The 12,684-nt window shown below is 36.6% G+C and overlaps 3 protein-coding genes and 1 pseudogene across 5 annotated transcripts; 2 read left to right on the top strand and 2 right to left on the bottom strand.

The window, feature by feature from the left end:
* The first annotated feature begins 258 nt into the window (after nucleotides 1-258).
* On the top strand, nucleotides 259-2,415 carry LOC106325233 (mitogen-activated protein kinase 8-like). Of its 2 annotated transcripts, XR_001266845.1 has the most exons (8): nucleotides 259-532; nucleotides 625-698; nucleotides 777-896; nucleotides 978-1,000; nucleotides 1,194-1,369; nucleotides 1,472-1,647; nucleotides 2,185-2,259; nucleotides 2,336-2,415. XR_001266845.1 is itself a non-coding variant. In XM_013763266.1 (6 exons), the coding sequence occupies exons 2-6, from the start codon at nucleotides 646-648 to the stop codon at nucleotides 1,547-1,549; spliced, it is 450 nt and encodes a 149-aa protein (XP_013618720.1). In that variant the 5' UTR covers nucleotides 259-532; nucleotides 625-645; the 3' UTR covers nucleotides 1,550-1,951. The 2 variants fall into 2 exon arrangements, 1 of the variants encoding a protein (XP_013618720.1); XM_013763266.1 differs by lacking the exons at nucleotides 2,185-2,259; nucleotides 2,336-2,415 and having other exon boundaries at nucleotides 1,472-1,951.
* A 3,412-nt stretch (nucleotides 2,416-5,827) lies between these two features.
* Nucleotides 5,828-8,501, top strand: LOC106319629 (probable 2-carboxy-D-arabinitol-1-phosphatase). 2 transcript variants are annotated; one of them, XM_013758021.1, is made up of 9 exons: nucleotides 5,828-6,206; nucleotides 6,282-6,387; nucleotides 6,557-6,773; nucleotides 6,889-7,007; nucleotides 7,283-7,375; nucleotides 7,470-7,514; nucleotides 7,625-7,723; nucleotides 7,829-7,936; nucleotides 8,008-8,501. In XM_013758021.1, exons 1-9 carry the CDS (start codon nucleotides 5,905-5,907, stop codon nucleotides 8,341-8,343), a joined length of 1,425 nt encoding a protein of 474 aa, XP_013613475.1. In that variant the 5' UTR covers nucleotides 5,828-5,904; the 3' UTR covers nucleotides 8,344-8,501. The 2 variants fall into 2 exon arrangements, with proteins under 2 accessions (XP_013613475.1, XP_013613467.1); XM_013758013.1 differs by having other exon boundaries at nucleotides 7,467-7,514.
* A 6-nt stretch (nucleotides 8,502-8,507) lies between these two features.
* LOC106319641 (putative F-box/FBD/LRR-repeat protein At5g22610) lies at nucleotides 8,508-10,391 on the bottom strand. The gene is made up of 3 exons (XM_013758025.1): nucleotides 9,263-10,391; nucleotides 8,900-9,040; nucleotides 8,508-8,826 (listed from the first exon to the last, which is right to left on the bottom strand). Exons 1-3 carry the CDS (start codon nucleotides 10,229-10,231, stop codon nucleotides 8,530-8,532), a joined length of 1,407 nt encoding a protein of 468 aa, XP_013613479.1. The 5' UTR covers nucleotides 10,232-10,391; the 3' UTR covers nucleotides 8,508-8,529.
* A 141-nt stretch (nucleotides 10,392-10,532) lies between these two features.
* The window catches only part of LOC106323301, a 6,709-nt pseudogene continuing 4,557 nt past the window's right edge, over nucleotides 10,533-12,684 (bottom strand).

Raw genomic sequence — 12,684 nt, 5'->3', positions numbered from 1 at the left:
ATCCAATCTAACATGTTATGTTCTTTAATTTAAGGTCATAATCAATGGTTTAGAAACTCCTTAACTTCTCAACAATCACAATACTAAAAGGCCAATATGCTGAGTCTCTAGACTGTCACGTCACCAAAAATAATCAGCCAATCACAACATTTTATTTTTGGATTTGGGCTTAAGATGTGTTTAAAGTGGATTAAGTGTGTGGGGTTCATTTGTTTAGGTTTGGGCTTCTTTTTTTATTGAACTAAACCTAGAAACCTAAATTACGACACAGAGATGCCTGAGGCTCTTCTCCTCTGCCACTTCGTCTTCTCCCCGTGAAACAATTTCGACTGAGTTCTAATCCATCCATCAATACTCTACAATCAATTTCTTTTTTATGGTTTCGTTACATCTCCTTCTTTTCCTCCTCCTTACTTCAGTGGTCTGAAACTCAGAGCAGGAACCATCAACACAGCCAATATCAAAGCTTGAGTTTGATTTTGAGAGAAATAACTCGAACAAAGATGATGTCAGAGAATTAATCTACCGAGAGGTAACTAAAAAAAAAGATTTTGACCCTGTCTTATTGTTCTCTGGTTCTCTTCATTGATCTAACTATTGCTTATCTCTGGAAAAAAACACTAGATATTGGAGTATCATCCTCAGATGCTGGAGGAATACAAGCGCGGTGGTGATCAGCTTAGCTTCATGTACCCTAGGTTAGCTAATTAAACAACTCATGAACTATTATTCCCTGAAACAGAATGAAACCGAGAAATCTTCTGTTGTTTATGCAGTGGGGTTGATCGATTCAAGAGGCAGTTTGCTCACCTTGAAGAGAATCAAGGTAAACCAGGGGCAGGAGCAGGAGGAGGAAGAAGTACTGCAATGCATAGACACCATGCTTCCTTGCCAAGGTAATCTCTTTTCACAGAATCTCTTGCTTTGCTCTCTCTTTCTCTGAAAGCATTGGGCTTCTCTGTGATTGTGTGTTGAAGAGAGAGAGTTCCTGCTCAGAGTGGTGAGACTGCAGAAGAAAGCAGTGATGTTGAGAGAAGAGCAGCAGCTGCTGTGGCTTCAACTTTGGAATCTGAGGAACCAGACAATGGAGGAGGTTACAGTGCTCGTAGCCTCATGAAGAGTTCGAGCATCAGCGGTTCTAAATGCATTGGTGTCCAATCTAAAACCGACAAAGAGGTTTCAGAGAGAGAGTGGTGAGACTGCAGAAGAAAGCAGTGATGTTGAGAGAAGAGCAGCAGCTGCTGTGGCTTCAACTTTGGAATCTGAGGAACCAGACAATGGAGGAGGTTACAGTGCTCGTAGCCTCATGAAGAGTTCGAGCATCAGCGGTTCTAAATGCATTGGTGTCCAATCTAAAACCGACAAAGAGGTTTGTTAGTTAGTTAGCAGAGTAACAGAGGATCTTGAAAGGAACATGGAGATGGAGTTGGCTTACTTACTGTTACTGTTGTTTATGTTCTGTGTGTTGCAGGACACCATAGCTGAGGAAGGAGATGGTGAATCAGTGGCGGAGCTTACTGAAAGAGTTGCTTCTCTTCGTGATTCTTAAAACGTTTTTACTTTTTTTTTTGGCGTTTGGTGAAAGTTTTCTGGTGAAAACACCCATCGTGTTACTGGTCACGGCCTTTACCGCAAAGACTCTCGGAGGTACAGTTTTCTTTCTTTAATATAGGTTTACTACAGTTATGTATCTTCATTTTGTGTTTTTTAATGGGTTTTTCTTGATACAATATGTACTCTGCTTTTAGGATTACTCTGCTTAGTTAATTATTTAGAAATCTATGATAATTACGATGATATAGTTTGAGGAACATATATGACAGGTAAGGATTACATCCGCATAGTGTAAATTAATATTGTGATCAACAAGTAATCTTTTTCATATTTTTACGTGATTGTCAATGCATGAATTCGAAAGATTGTCATATTTTTCATATGCATGATGAACGTAGAAAGATACTTTCATTGAGGCTTCCGTTTTTAATATTCAGAGTATCTAATTCAATAAATAGGAAATATTCCTCCTAAAGCGTTTATGGTAAGAGTATCATTGAGGCTTCCGTTTTTCTTCTATGATTTACATGTTTGTTTTCAATAATTTACATTTACGATTCCGTTTTTGACGTAGAATCCCAACGAAAAAAAAACCCAACTTTCTATTTCCCATTTCCAAAATCAATACAGAAACCACCATAGGAACTGTCTACCAAGCTCTAACCAACGCCCACAAAATACAAGCCAACCAAGCTCTACGAAAGTGTAAGAAATTCTTTTACAAGCCAACAAAATACAAATCATAATCCACCTCTGAAATTGACAATCGCGTTTCTTCTAGGTTCGAGATACAAAAAGAATGGAGAACCCACCTCAATCGCTCCCTTCGGGAACTGCATGTACAAAAATACTTTACTGTAGAAAGTAATGTTTTTTTTTAAAGGAGTTGAAAATAGTTCATATATTTTAAGTAACCATACTTAACTCCATCGACACAACACTTATAATACCAATGGCTGTCACCCAATTTTTTTTGTTTTTGAGCAACAAATTTGTCAACATTGATCAGCTTGACAAAAAAAATTTTAGAAAAATTCATGTCTTCTAAATTGTTAAAAAACTATAAAGAGTTTTGGAGAATTTGGGGAGTATTGTTAAATGGTTCTACTAAAACCATATAAATGATGCAAATATTTTTAAAATTCAAAACTCATATATGGTTTTACTAAACTAATAAAATGGAATTCAATTATATTGTAGTAACTACAAAATTGAGAATTGCATTATAGATGGGATGACACTGGTCTCCACAAATCTAATAAAACTAAAGAAGGTTTGTAATCAGTTATTAAAAAATCATAAATTATTTTCGTGTAATTATTTGTATACTATAGAAATAACTGTATTTTAGTATCTTTTTATTAACTACATCTAATATAATCTGGATTTCTCATATATTATTATTTTAATTTTTATAAGAGTTAGTGTTAATACGGAAAAACATGCATATGGTTTGATAAACATAAGATAATTCTCTTTTTAATAGGAACGTGGTAAGATAATTTAGAATATCTATCTATATAGTAAAAGAACTAAAATTCATACTCTCTCCGTTTCTAAATAGATGATGTTTTAAGTAGTTTTTGATGTTTCAAAATAGATGATGTTTTCATATATCAATGCAATTTTTAACTTTATCAAAACTGTGTAACTAATGATGTTTTGCGGTATGTTTTGTGATTGGTTAAATAACTTTTAATTTATATTTTAATGATATTGTAAAGATAAATTAATTTTCTTAATAGTTGTGCACAGTTCTAAAACTTCATGTATTTTAAAACAGAGGGAATATTAAAAAAGTTAACTAATTCTGCTATTAGGAGTTTTGTAGGTAACACAACTGTAATACCATATGAACTTCTTCTTATTTGTATGAATGATAAGTCTTTTCCCCGCATTTGGGGGCTCAATAATTTTACAGAAAATAGTATATAAATATATTATCAATTCAGAAACCATTAGAATAATTTTATTTTTTATGACATTTTTAATAATAAACGAAATATTAATTTTAATATATGATAAACTTTTTAAAATAATATCCTGCACTAATTATTACAGTATTAAATATTATTATAAAAACTCACATAATATGAATACATTATTTAATAACTGTCTATAAATAGTTTTACTAGATTAAAATTTAACAATAAGAATTTTTGTATTAAAAAAAAATACTTTATGGATATTATTAAACATCTTTATAGAACAAAAATATCACTTTCATTACTATAAGTTAGTTCTTTCAGAACACCAGTTTGTTGATTTTTACAATCTCTTAGTTATTGGCGCTTTTTCAAACCTTTATGTACCTACAAGAAAAAGTGTTAAAAGTGGATTATGGTGTCGATTTTAAATAAATAATTTTACAGAAAATAGTATATAGATATATTATCAATTCAGAAACCATTAGAATAATTTTATTTTTTATGACATTTTTAATAATAAACGAAATATTAATTTTAAGTAAAAGCATTTTCCGTGCGTAAAAAATCTCAAACCACACATCAAAATATACAAATTATAAAGATGGGTAATACAACATAATTCTCATTCTCATTTGTGCAGGACATGCGGCCGAAGATCACAACTACCAAAGCGACCACCTCAGACCACAACCAATAATCGTTAGGATCATTAGGGTGTGGCCCATCACAAACCACAAAAACAAAAATGCTTTCATAGGAACAACTTTCAAGTGTCTTGACATCCAGGTTTGTCTAAAAATACTATGTTTATATCACTTTAACTACATTTAAAATGATTGCTTTTAACCACTAAACATGAACAACAAATGGAGGGGAGGGTGCCTATTTCTACGTCTGACAAAATGTACCAACGGTTCGAAGAAGGAAATTTTTATCACATTAGATATTTTAATTTTCTTCCCAATAACCAACGGTACAAGCTTACCGTTCATCCATACATAATCAATATCAATGAAACAACAACTATTACACAATTCCTTCATACATATTCCATCCCCAACACTAAACCCAATTGATCAACTTAGCCAGTGCAACCAACTTCCTCTCAGGTAAAAAAAAAAACCATTACCTATCTCACATACCAATAAATTCTATTTTATTGTTACTAAAAAAATTATTCCCACAGATGTTGTTGGTCGAATATGCCTCATCCAAGGAAGTGATATATATAACCACAACAACGATACAAAGATCATCATTGGATTGCGTTTAGACATGTACTAACATTTTATTAAATAAGATTTGTTTTTCACCAAAAAAATATAATACAATAATTTTTTGTAGATCCAAATTGGTACGTCTAACTATATGGGACAACGAAGTGGTTAATTTCAGAGAGCTAAATCGCATATCTACCAGGAAAAACCAAATTGTAATCATTACAAGTATAATTCCACGGTTACATGAAGGTAATAAACTAAACCTAAAGTTTATGTCAAACTAAATGCTTACAAATATTCCGCTTTTACAGGGAAACTATCACTCACAACCACACCAGGATCGCGCTTTTACTTTGACAACGATATTAATATCATAGAACGCTTCGAAAAGAGGAATAAACTGCTATCCTAAACCTGATCGCATAACTCCACATGAGATCGAACAACAAGACAGTAAACGAAACCAATCAACTGTTTTAAAATTTACATTACTGCTTCCTACGTCAATTAAAATGATTATTGTATCTATAATTACCAATAGCCATCGATAATACTTTTTCTTTATTTATTTAACATTCAATGATTATTTTAATCCAAACACTATTTTACATTAAACATAATTTAGACAAAATTATATTAATCTACTATGATATTCTACTTTAACATTTTCATAGAAAATAATCTGGGCGTAGCCCGGGAATAGCCCTAGTTTTTTTTAATATTTTAAAATAAGGACCATTCAAAGATTGATAAATATTAGTAGACTTTCTCAAATTCTTATGAAAGGCCTGAAAGAAATATATTCTCCTATTTCTCTTCGTTTTTTTCTATTGTTTTTTAACAAAAAAAAAGGAACTATTTGAGAAACTCATGTTATAAATTATTTTTGACCCCCCCTCCCCCCCCCCCTGGTAAGAGTAAACAAAAATATGAAAACATAGTATTTATGGGGTTTTTACTCTGTATTTCATGGAGTTTCAGTCTTCGACCAACCCTTTACAGACAAATTTTTGTATAGAATATGTTATGTAGGGTATTGGTTTTTACATTTGCGGTCTGAGATAACCATAATCAAACTGGTACCCATTTATCTGATAAAAATCGAACTTACGCGCGAAAAGGAGAGACACTAACTGAACAGCCGGGGTATAGAATGTCTGCTTCTTATTTCTTATTCTCAAAAAGAAAAAAAAAAAGAAAAAATGGTATCTCTACCACATATTACGGCGATTTCACCCAACCGGTCTCTCCTCCGCTCATTTAACCGGCCGGTTTACACTCGCCGCCATGACCAACGCAAAGAGAGGACGACGATGTCTTTATCATCGTCCCTGACGACGGCGAAGCGAGTGGTTCTGGTGAGGCACGGGCAGAGCACGTGGAACGAAGAAGGTAGGATCCAAGGGAGCTCCGACTTCTCCGTCTTGACGAACAAAGGCGAGTCTCAAGCCGACATTTCTCGCCAGATGCTCATCGAAGACTCCTTCGATGTCTGCTTCACCAGGTTCTTGGATTTAAGAATCACGTTCTTGGATCGATTAAAGAATCTAAAAGTTTTTGAACTTTTCGTTTGTTTTAGTCCATTGAAGAGATCAAAGAAAACAGCTGAGATCATATGGGGAAGTCGTGAAGCTGAGATGATATTCAATTACGATCTCAGAGAAATCGATCTTTACTCTTTTCAAGTAAGTATAACTTTTTTTTTTTTTTTTTTGAATATCATGAGGTTCAGTACTTGCTTCGGTCCGGAGCCCTTAATCCCCACGTAATATTAGTTTCGTCCCAGCGGTCATTGGAACTAGATTCATTGCTTATATTTTCAACTCTTGTGTTCTGTCTGGTTATTAATGCTAGGGTCTACTTAAGAAAGAAGGTAAATCAAAGTTTGGTGAAGCCTTTAGGCAATGGCAAGAAGATCCTGCGAACTTCGTAATCGATGGACATTATCCTGTAAGAGAGTTGTGGTCACGTGCTCGAAGCTGCTGGAACGGTGTTCTTGCTCATGAGAGCAACTCTGTTCTTGTTGTTGCTCATAATGCTGTTAACCAGGCTCTTGTGTCTACAGCCATTGGTGATTCCTCTTGTCTTCCTTAGAGTAACTATATATATATATATATATATATATAAAAATATATATATATATTTTTTTTTTTGTTTAAAGGTTTTGGTCTTTGGTTATATGTCAGGTCTTGGAACAGAGTATTTTAGGAGGCTGTTGCAGAGCAATTGCGGTGTAAGTGTACTGGATTTTACACCAAGAGCTGACGGTGGATCTCCTCATGTGTGTCTTAATCGGCTAAATCAGGCAAGCTAACGCTAATGTTCTTTCTTTCTTTCGTTAAAACATATGTTTGGCTTCGACATTCAGGGCCGGTCCTGAAATTTTGGGGGCTATAAACCATTTAGTAGAAATTTATATAATTTTCTATTACAAATTTGGGAGCTTATATATATATGTAATTTTTCTTTAAAATTTTGGGGTCATATGCCAATGCTTTATTAGCCTATGCTCAGGACATTGACTTATAATCATCATAGTTAGTTGAAGTTATGCTTACTTTATCTGTAGTACAAATGCAGACACCTAGTTCGCCTTTAGCTGGTGGAAGTTCTGGTGGGAAGAAAGCTAGTAAGCAGATCATACTTGTCTGTCATGGTCAGAGTGATAATGAGGTAAAAAGTTGTATTGCTTAAGCTTAAAAAAAGTTGGAGGCTTTGGATCAGAGTTTTATGTAGTTATTAACCAACCAGTCACTTTGACTAGCAGGCTAGTACTAATGATCAGCCAATGAACATGCTTGGTGTGATACAGGTAACAAAACAACATATGAATTTGTGAAAGGCTAGTACTAATGATTAGTCGATGAACATGCTCTTCCATTTAGTTACTCTCTGATCATATGTACTTCTTGACTACTGCAGTCGCAGAAAACCGCAGAGCTTCTTCTTGATCTAAGGGTTACTTCAATAGTCTGTAGCTCCACAACAGCCTCCATTGAGGCTGCTGGAGTTATATCCCGGGTAAGTTATAGATCCCTCTCTTATCTATGTAACTTCAAGTTCTTAACAAAAAACTTTTAGAAAATGTATTTTGTGGATTTTCTTAACAGTTTAAAGGGTGAACAGGTGCAAGAAGCTGCGGGTTGTTTAGGTGTAGATAGTGTACCTCGCTATGTAAACACGAAACAAATGAATGAGCTTGATGTTGAGGACGTAATTCTCAAATCCAATAAGGCAAGTTGTTTATCACTTTGAGATGTAAAGTGAACACTGGTTTGGTCTTTTCTGATCCACAAATTATGCAGGACACCCAACGTGGTTGGCTAAGTCAGTTGGACGAAGAAACGGTTTCAACTCTATGGAACAGATCCAAGAAAGCCTGGAAATCACTCTTAGACAAACTATCGAACGAGGACACAGGAGATGCGATGGTGGTGGTTGGTTCCTCAGTGGCTCACATATCACTCATAGCACAATGCCTTAACCTGGAGAAAAAATGTCCCGGGTTGTTCCACCTAGACGCAGGCAGCATTAGCGTCATAGATTTTCCGGATGGTCCTATCCAAAGAGGAGTGATCCGTTGCACAAACTACACTGCTCATCTTGGAAGATGGTCTGTCCCCATCACAAGACCTGTCTGAAGAGTGAACAGTTTCTTTGTATCTCACAAGTTTTAGTCACTTATTATTACATAAAAACAGTTTGTAAAATCCGACAACACCGTCCCTTACAAGTCCTTTTTTTTGATAAAATTAAAAAGGCTGCTGGGAACCCAATCAATATAATTAGTACTTCCAAACAAAAATTGAATCCGAATAATAGAGTGCCTAGTAAATACTCATTTGTAGTGGTCCATAAACTTCGATTTGGCACGTGCTAGATCGCCACGACAACTCAAGGAGGTCCTTTAAGACATTATCTTCTTCTAGGACATAACCTCTCCAACGCAAAACAAGTTTCTTGAGGAACACACAGTTTTCTGCGAAGTACTTTGCTAGTTTCATTCCAACAAGCTCTGCCTTGCAACAACATTTTATCTCTACAAACTCAAGCGATGACAACAAACACTGAGGCACGTCCCATGCTGTTATTTGTTCTGTAACGACCGTAGGACGAGTTAACTCCTACATAATACATAAACATGAAATGAATAATTTAATTTTAAAAACTCTATTTAGTGTTGGTGCAAGTTATTACCAAGATGATGGAGTTTAGATTCATGCAGCTCTCAAGAAGCGTTGGCAGCATATCCACATCTACTAAACAAACTTTTGCTTCCAAACAAGACAGGTCTTGAAACTGTGGCAACGGTTCAACTTTCATGCAGAAAATGATTAACTGCTTACATAAAACAAAAGAAGAGAAGACTATGAGTCGAGCATGTTATGAATGAACACGAATCAACGCGAAGAAAGCAAAAACGAATGTTTAGGATTTGTATATTAAGTATATGAATGAATGAGTTTACAATCTCTTAGATATTTACTGGTGCACGGAGATTTAAGACACTTCCAGAATGAACAGAGCAAAATGCCGTTAAGTAGCACCATATAAACATACCTTCATAATAGTCTCAGAGATGACCAAATCCTTAACACTCGAGATACAACTGAAAAAACTGCTAGCCACTTGTTGATTTGAGAAGACAACTCCACCAGAATAGTATGACATATAACGAACGCCACCAAGATTAACCTTAACTGATGGACTGATGAAACTGCTCAGAATATGACACTTGGATACATCATCATTGATGTTCAGATACTTGAGTCTAGGTGAATCAATGCAAATCCCCAAGATCTCTCTATCAAAATAGTGATACAGCATGTGGCCGTCACCAGGTTCGAATCCTATAGTAAGACTGGTCACTGTCTGAGAATGAACTCGTAGAACTTTTACATTATCACCATCCTTTCTAACGATGCTCAAATCTTCAAGAACAGGGCAGGAAGATATAAAGAACTGAAGAAACGCCTCATGAGGATATACGTTTTGTTCTAAACGCATAGTCTTGAGACGAGGTAAGGAGACAGACTCTGAACCAACTAACAATACTCGATGGAGTCTTAAGTAAAGGAGACTCTCACAGAGATAGAGGCTTAAGGGCACCACTTCTAAGAACTCACGCTTCACAAGAACACACTCAACGTCAAGATGCTTAACTTTATGCCTAGCTACATAATCTACCCAGCGAGTGACACAACACTGATCATCATCATAGTCTTTTCGTATAACAAGCTCGAGGTTGTGTAAGCATGAGTTTTCTTCCCTATACAGATCTAAAGACTTGTCTACAAAACTTATAAAGGAATTGTAATCTGGAAAGTCGTGAGAGGCTAAACGCAAACTCGGAACCAAAAGCCAGAGAGTTTTCCACCTAGTGGACAGAACACTAGTTCTGACAGCTTCTTTTGTCGGAAGACATGAGAGCATCTGAGATATCAAAGAGTCTGGTAAGTTGCTTATCATATCCCTTCTTGAAGGCAATTCTTGGCATGCTTCTTTCTCTTTCTCTTTACTTTCCTCCATGGAACACGCTCACAAATGTTTTATTGGAGATAACGTCAGACAACAGATCATTCAATCTTGATTAAACAAATGATATGAAGTCTCAGAAAGAGTTTTAAGGCATAGAAGGAGAGAGAAGAAGTTGATATCACTTGATGGGTTTTAGGGGTTGTGGTTTGGGAGATCATGTGGCCAGAGAGAGAGATGAAGTCTACGCGGAGACTTCCCTCAGTGTCATTTGAATGAAACATGTTGTTGACCAGTTGACTATAATAAATAACCATATAGTTAAATGATACCTTCAAATTTATTGCTACAAGTTTCAAACTTCCAACAAAACCATGTTCTTGTTATGACCAAAGCTCACAAAGACCTATGATAACATAGTTCAACAAAAATCAAACAACAAGTACAATCCCTAGGAATGCTACACTGCAATACTTTTTAGCGGTCCACAAACTTCGATTTGACATATGCTATATCGCCACTGCAATGCAAGGAGGTCCCTTACGACGGAATCTTCTTCTAGCTTAGAACGTTTCCAACTCACAACGAGTTTCTTTAGGATTACAGAGATTTCTGCAAAGTACCTTGCTAGTTCCATCAAAACAAACTCTGCCTCATATCTGCTTTTTATCTCTACAAACTCGAGCGATGACAACAAACACTGAGGAGGCACGGACGAGAGTGCTATTGGAAGCGTGTAGACCTTTGAATGAGTTATATCCTACAAAAAAATTACATAAAGATGAATGAATACACAAATGGAGTTAAAAATCATGTTCTGCCTTAAGACTGGTTATTGTCTGAGAGTGCACTCGTAAAACTCTCACATTATCATCTAGCCTTCTAACAATACTCAAATCTTCGAGACGAGATAAGTGACTCTAGACACGTATCAGTAGCATATATGTTTTTCTCCAAAAGCATAGTCTTGAGACGGCAAAGAAACAGAGTCGAAACTACCCACAACCAATACAAGACTGAGTCTTAAGTAAAGGAGCGTCTCGCAGACACAGAGGCTTATGGGCATCACTTCCAAACGCTTACCAGAGACGTAAAGATACTCGACATCAAGATGTTTTAGTTTACGCCTAGCCACAAAGTCTACCCACCACGTGACGCAAGACTTATCGTTCTTACGTTTCATAATCTTTAGCTTGAGCTTGTGCAAGCAAGACTTCTCTAGGAACCTATTGTTAGGCCTAATTATTAAGCCTAATGGCTCAAATAATATATGGCAAAATGTGAAAACGAATGGGCCTATGGGTTCTTATAAAAAGCCTTGTTGGCTTTAATGAAATGAAGTTAACAACATCCCACATTGGTTGGGAGAGTTGATTTTGAGGAGTATATATATGTCTTCATGACATGAGAGGTTAAACTGCTCAGAGGAAGAGAGAGCTCCCCACGCGCGCGCCGCCGCCGCCGTCCGGCCGGCTCGGCCTCGGGTCTCGGTGGAGGGCCTCCGGCCCGATAAGAATATTCTTTTTGGACCAAGTTAAGCTCAAAGTTTTGCCATTTAATTCCCAAAAAACGACATGCATTTTATTTTAAACAACACGTAGTTCGTTTAAAAACAACACGCTGTCTCTCTTCTTGACGATAAGTTTAAACGAGAAAAGTTCTTGCGGAGGAAGTTTCGTAACGCCTCGCCTCCGAGATCCTCGCGAGATTTCCGCCAACGTGCGCACGTGCGGCATTAGTTACGGAAAATGGCTCGTCTTCTCTTCTTTAAAAACTCGTCTCCTCCTTCATTTTTCTTTAAGTTTTTACGCAACAAAAATCACCAGATCCCTCAACGTAAGTCTAGAGAGTGTTTCGTAGAGTTTATAGTTCGATAGGGCGATCACGAGTGAGGCGTGATTCGTCTGCCATGGTTGTATCCTGGGACTCTATATTCGTACAGTCCCGTCTCACTAACGGAGCGAATATTTTGAGTTAAGGAAAGAGATCCTCGCGAGATTTCCGCCAACGTGCGCACGTGCGGCATTAGTTACGGAAAATGGCTCGTCTTCTCTTCTTTAAAAACTCGTCTCCTCCTTCATTTTTCTTTAAGTTTTTACGCAACAAAAATCACCAGATCCCTCAACGTAAGTCTAGAGAGTGTTTCGTAGAGTTTATAGTTCGATAGGGCGATCACGAGTGAGGCGTGATTCGTCTGCCATGGTTGTATCCTGGGACTCTATATTCGTACAGTCCCGTCTCACTAACGGAGCGAATATTTTGAGTTAAGGAAAGAGATCCTCGCGAGATTTCCGCCAACGTGCGCACGTGCGGCATTAGTTACGGAAAATGGCTCGTCTTCTCTTCTTTAAAAACTCGTCTCCTCCTTCATTTTTCTTTAAGTTTTTACGCAACAAAAATCACCAGATCCCTCAACGTAAGTCTAGAGAGTGTTTCGTAGAGTTTATAGTTCGATAGGGCGATCACGAGTGAGGCGTGATTCGTCTGCCATGGTTGTATCCTGGGAC

Source organism: Brassica oleracea, chromosome C2, assembly GCF_000695525.1.
Source record: "Brassica oleracea var. oleracea cultivar TO1000 chromosome C2, BOL, whole genome shotgun sequence".
Classification (NCBI taxonomy): domain Eukaryota; kingdom Viridiplantae; phylum Streptophyta; class Magnoliopsida; order Brassicales; family Brassicaceae; genus Brassica; species Brassica oleracea.
The sequence above is the reverse complement of the archived record's forward strand: the minus strand, read 5'-3'. Positions and strand labels throughout refer to the sequence as shown.

What these genes read in the sequence shown, in the direction of transcription:
- LOC106325233 (XM_013763266.1), top strand. Translation starts at nt 646, where the DNA reads ATGCTGGAGGAATACAAGCGCGGTGGTGATCAGCTTAGCTTCATGTAC. An exon ending in CTTAGCTTCATGTACCCTAG is followed by an intron (nt 699 to 776) that starts GTTAGCTAATTA and finishes TTGTTTATGCAG; the next exon opens with TGGGGTTGATCGATTCAAGA. An exon ending in AATCTAAAACCGACAAAGAG is followed by an intron (nt 1,370 to 1,471) that starts GTTTGTTAGTTA and finishes TGTGTGTTGCAG; the next exon opens with GACACCATAGCTGAGGAAGG.
- LOC106319629 (XM_013758013.1), top strand. Translation starts at nt 5,905, where the DNA reads ATGGTATCTCTACCACATATTACGGCGATTTCACCCAACCGGTCTCTC. An exon ending in TTCGATGTCTGCTTCACCAG is followed by an intron (nt 6,207 to 6,281) that starts GTTCTTGGATTT and finishes CGTTTGTTTTAG; the next exon opens with TCCATTGAAGAGATCAAAGA. An exon ending in ATGGTCAGAGTGATAATGAG is followed by an intron (nt 7,376 to 7,466) that starts GTAAAAAGTTGT and finishes CACTTTGACTAG; the next exon opens with CAGGCTAGTACTAATGATCA.
- LOC106319641 (XM_013758025.1), bottom strand. Translation starts at nt 10,231, where the DNA reads ATGGAGGAAAGTAAAGAGAAAGAGAAAGAAGCATGCCAAGAATTGCCT. An exon ending in TCTCTGAGACTATTATGAAG is followed by an intron (nt 9,041 to 9,262) that starts GTATGTTTATAT and finishes TTATGTAAGCAG; the next exon opens with TTAATCATTTTCTGCATGAA. An exon ending in ATCTAAACTCCATCATCTTG is followed by an intron (nt 8,827 to 8,899) that starts GTAATAACTTGC and finishes TGTATTATGTAG; the next exon opens with GAGTTAACTCGTCCTACGGT.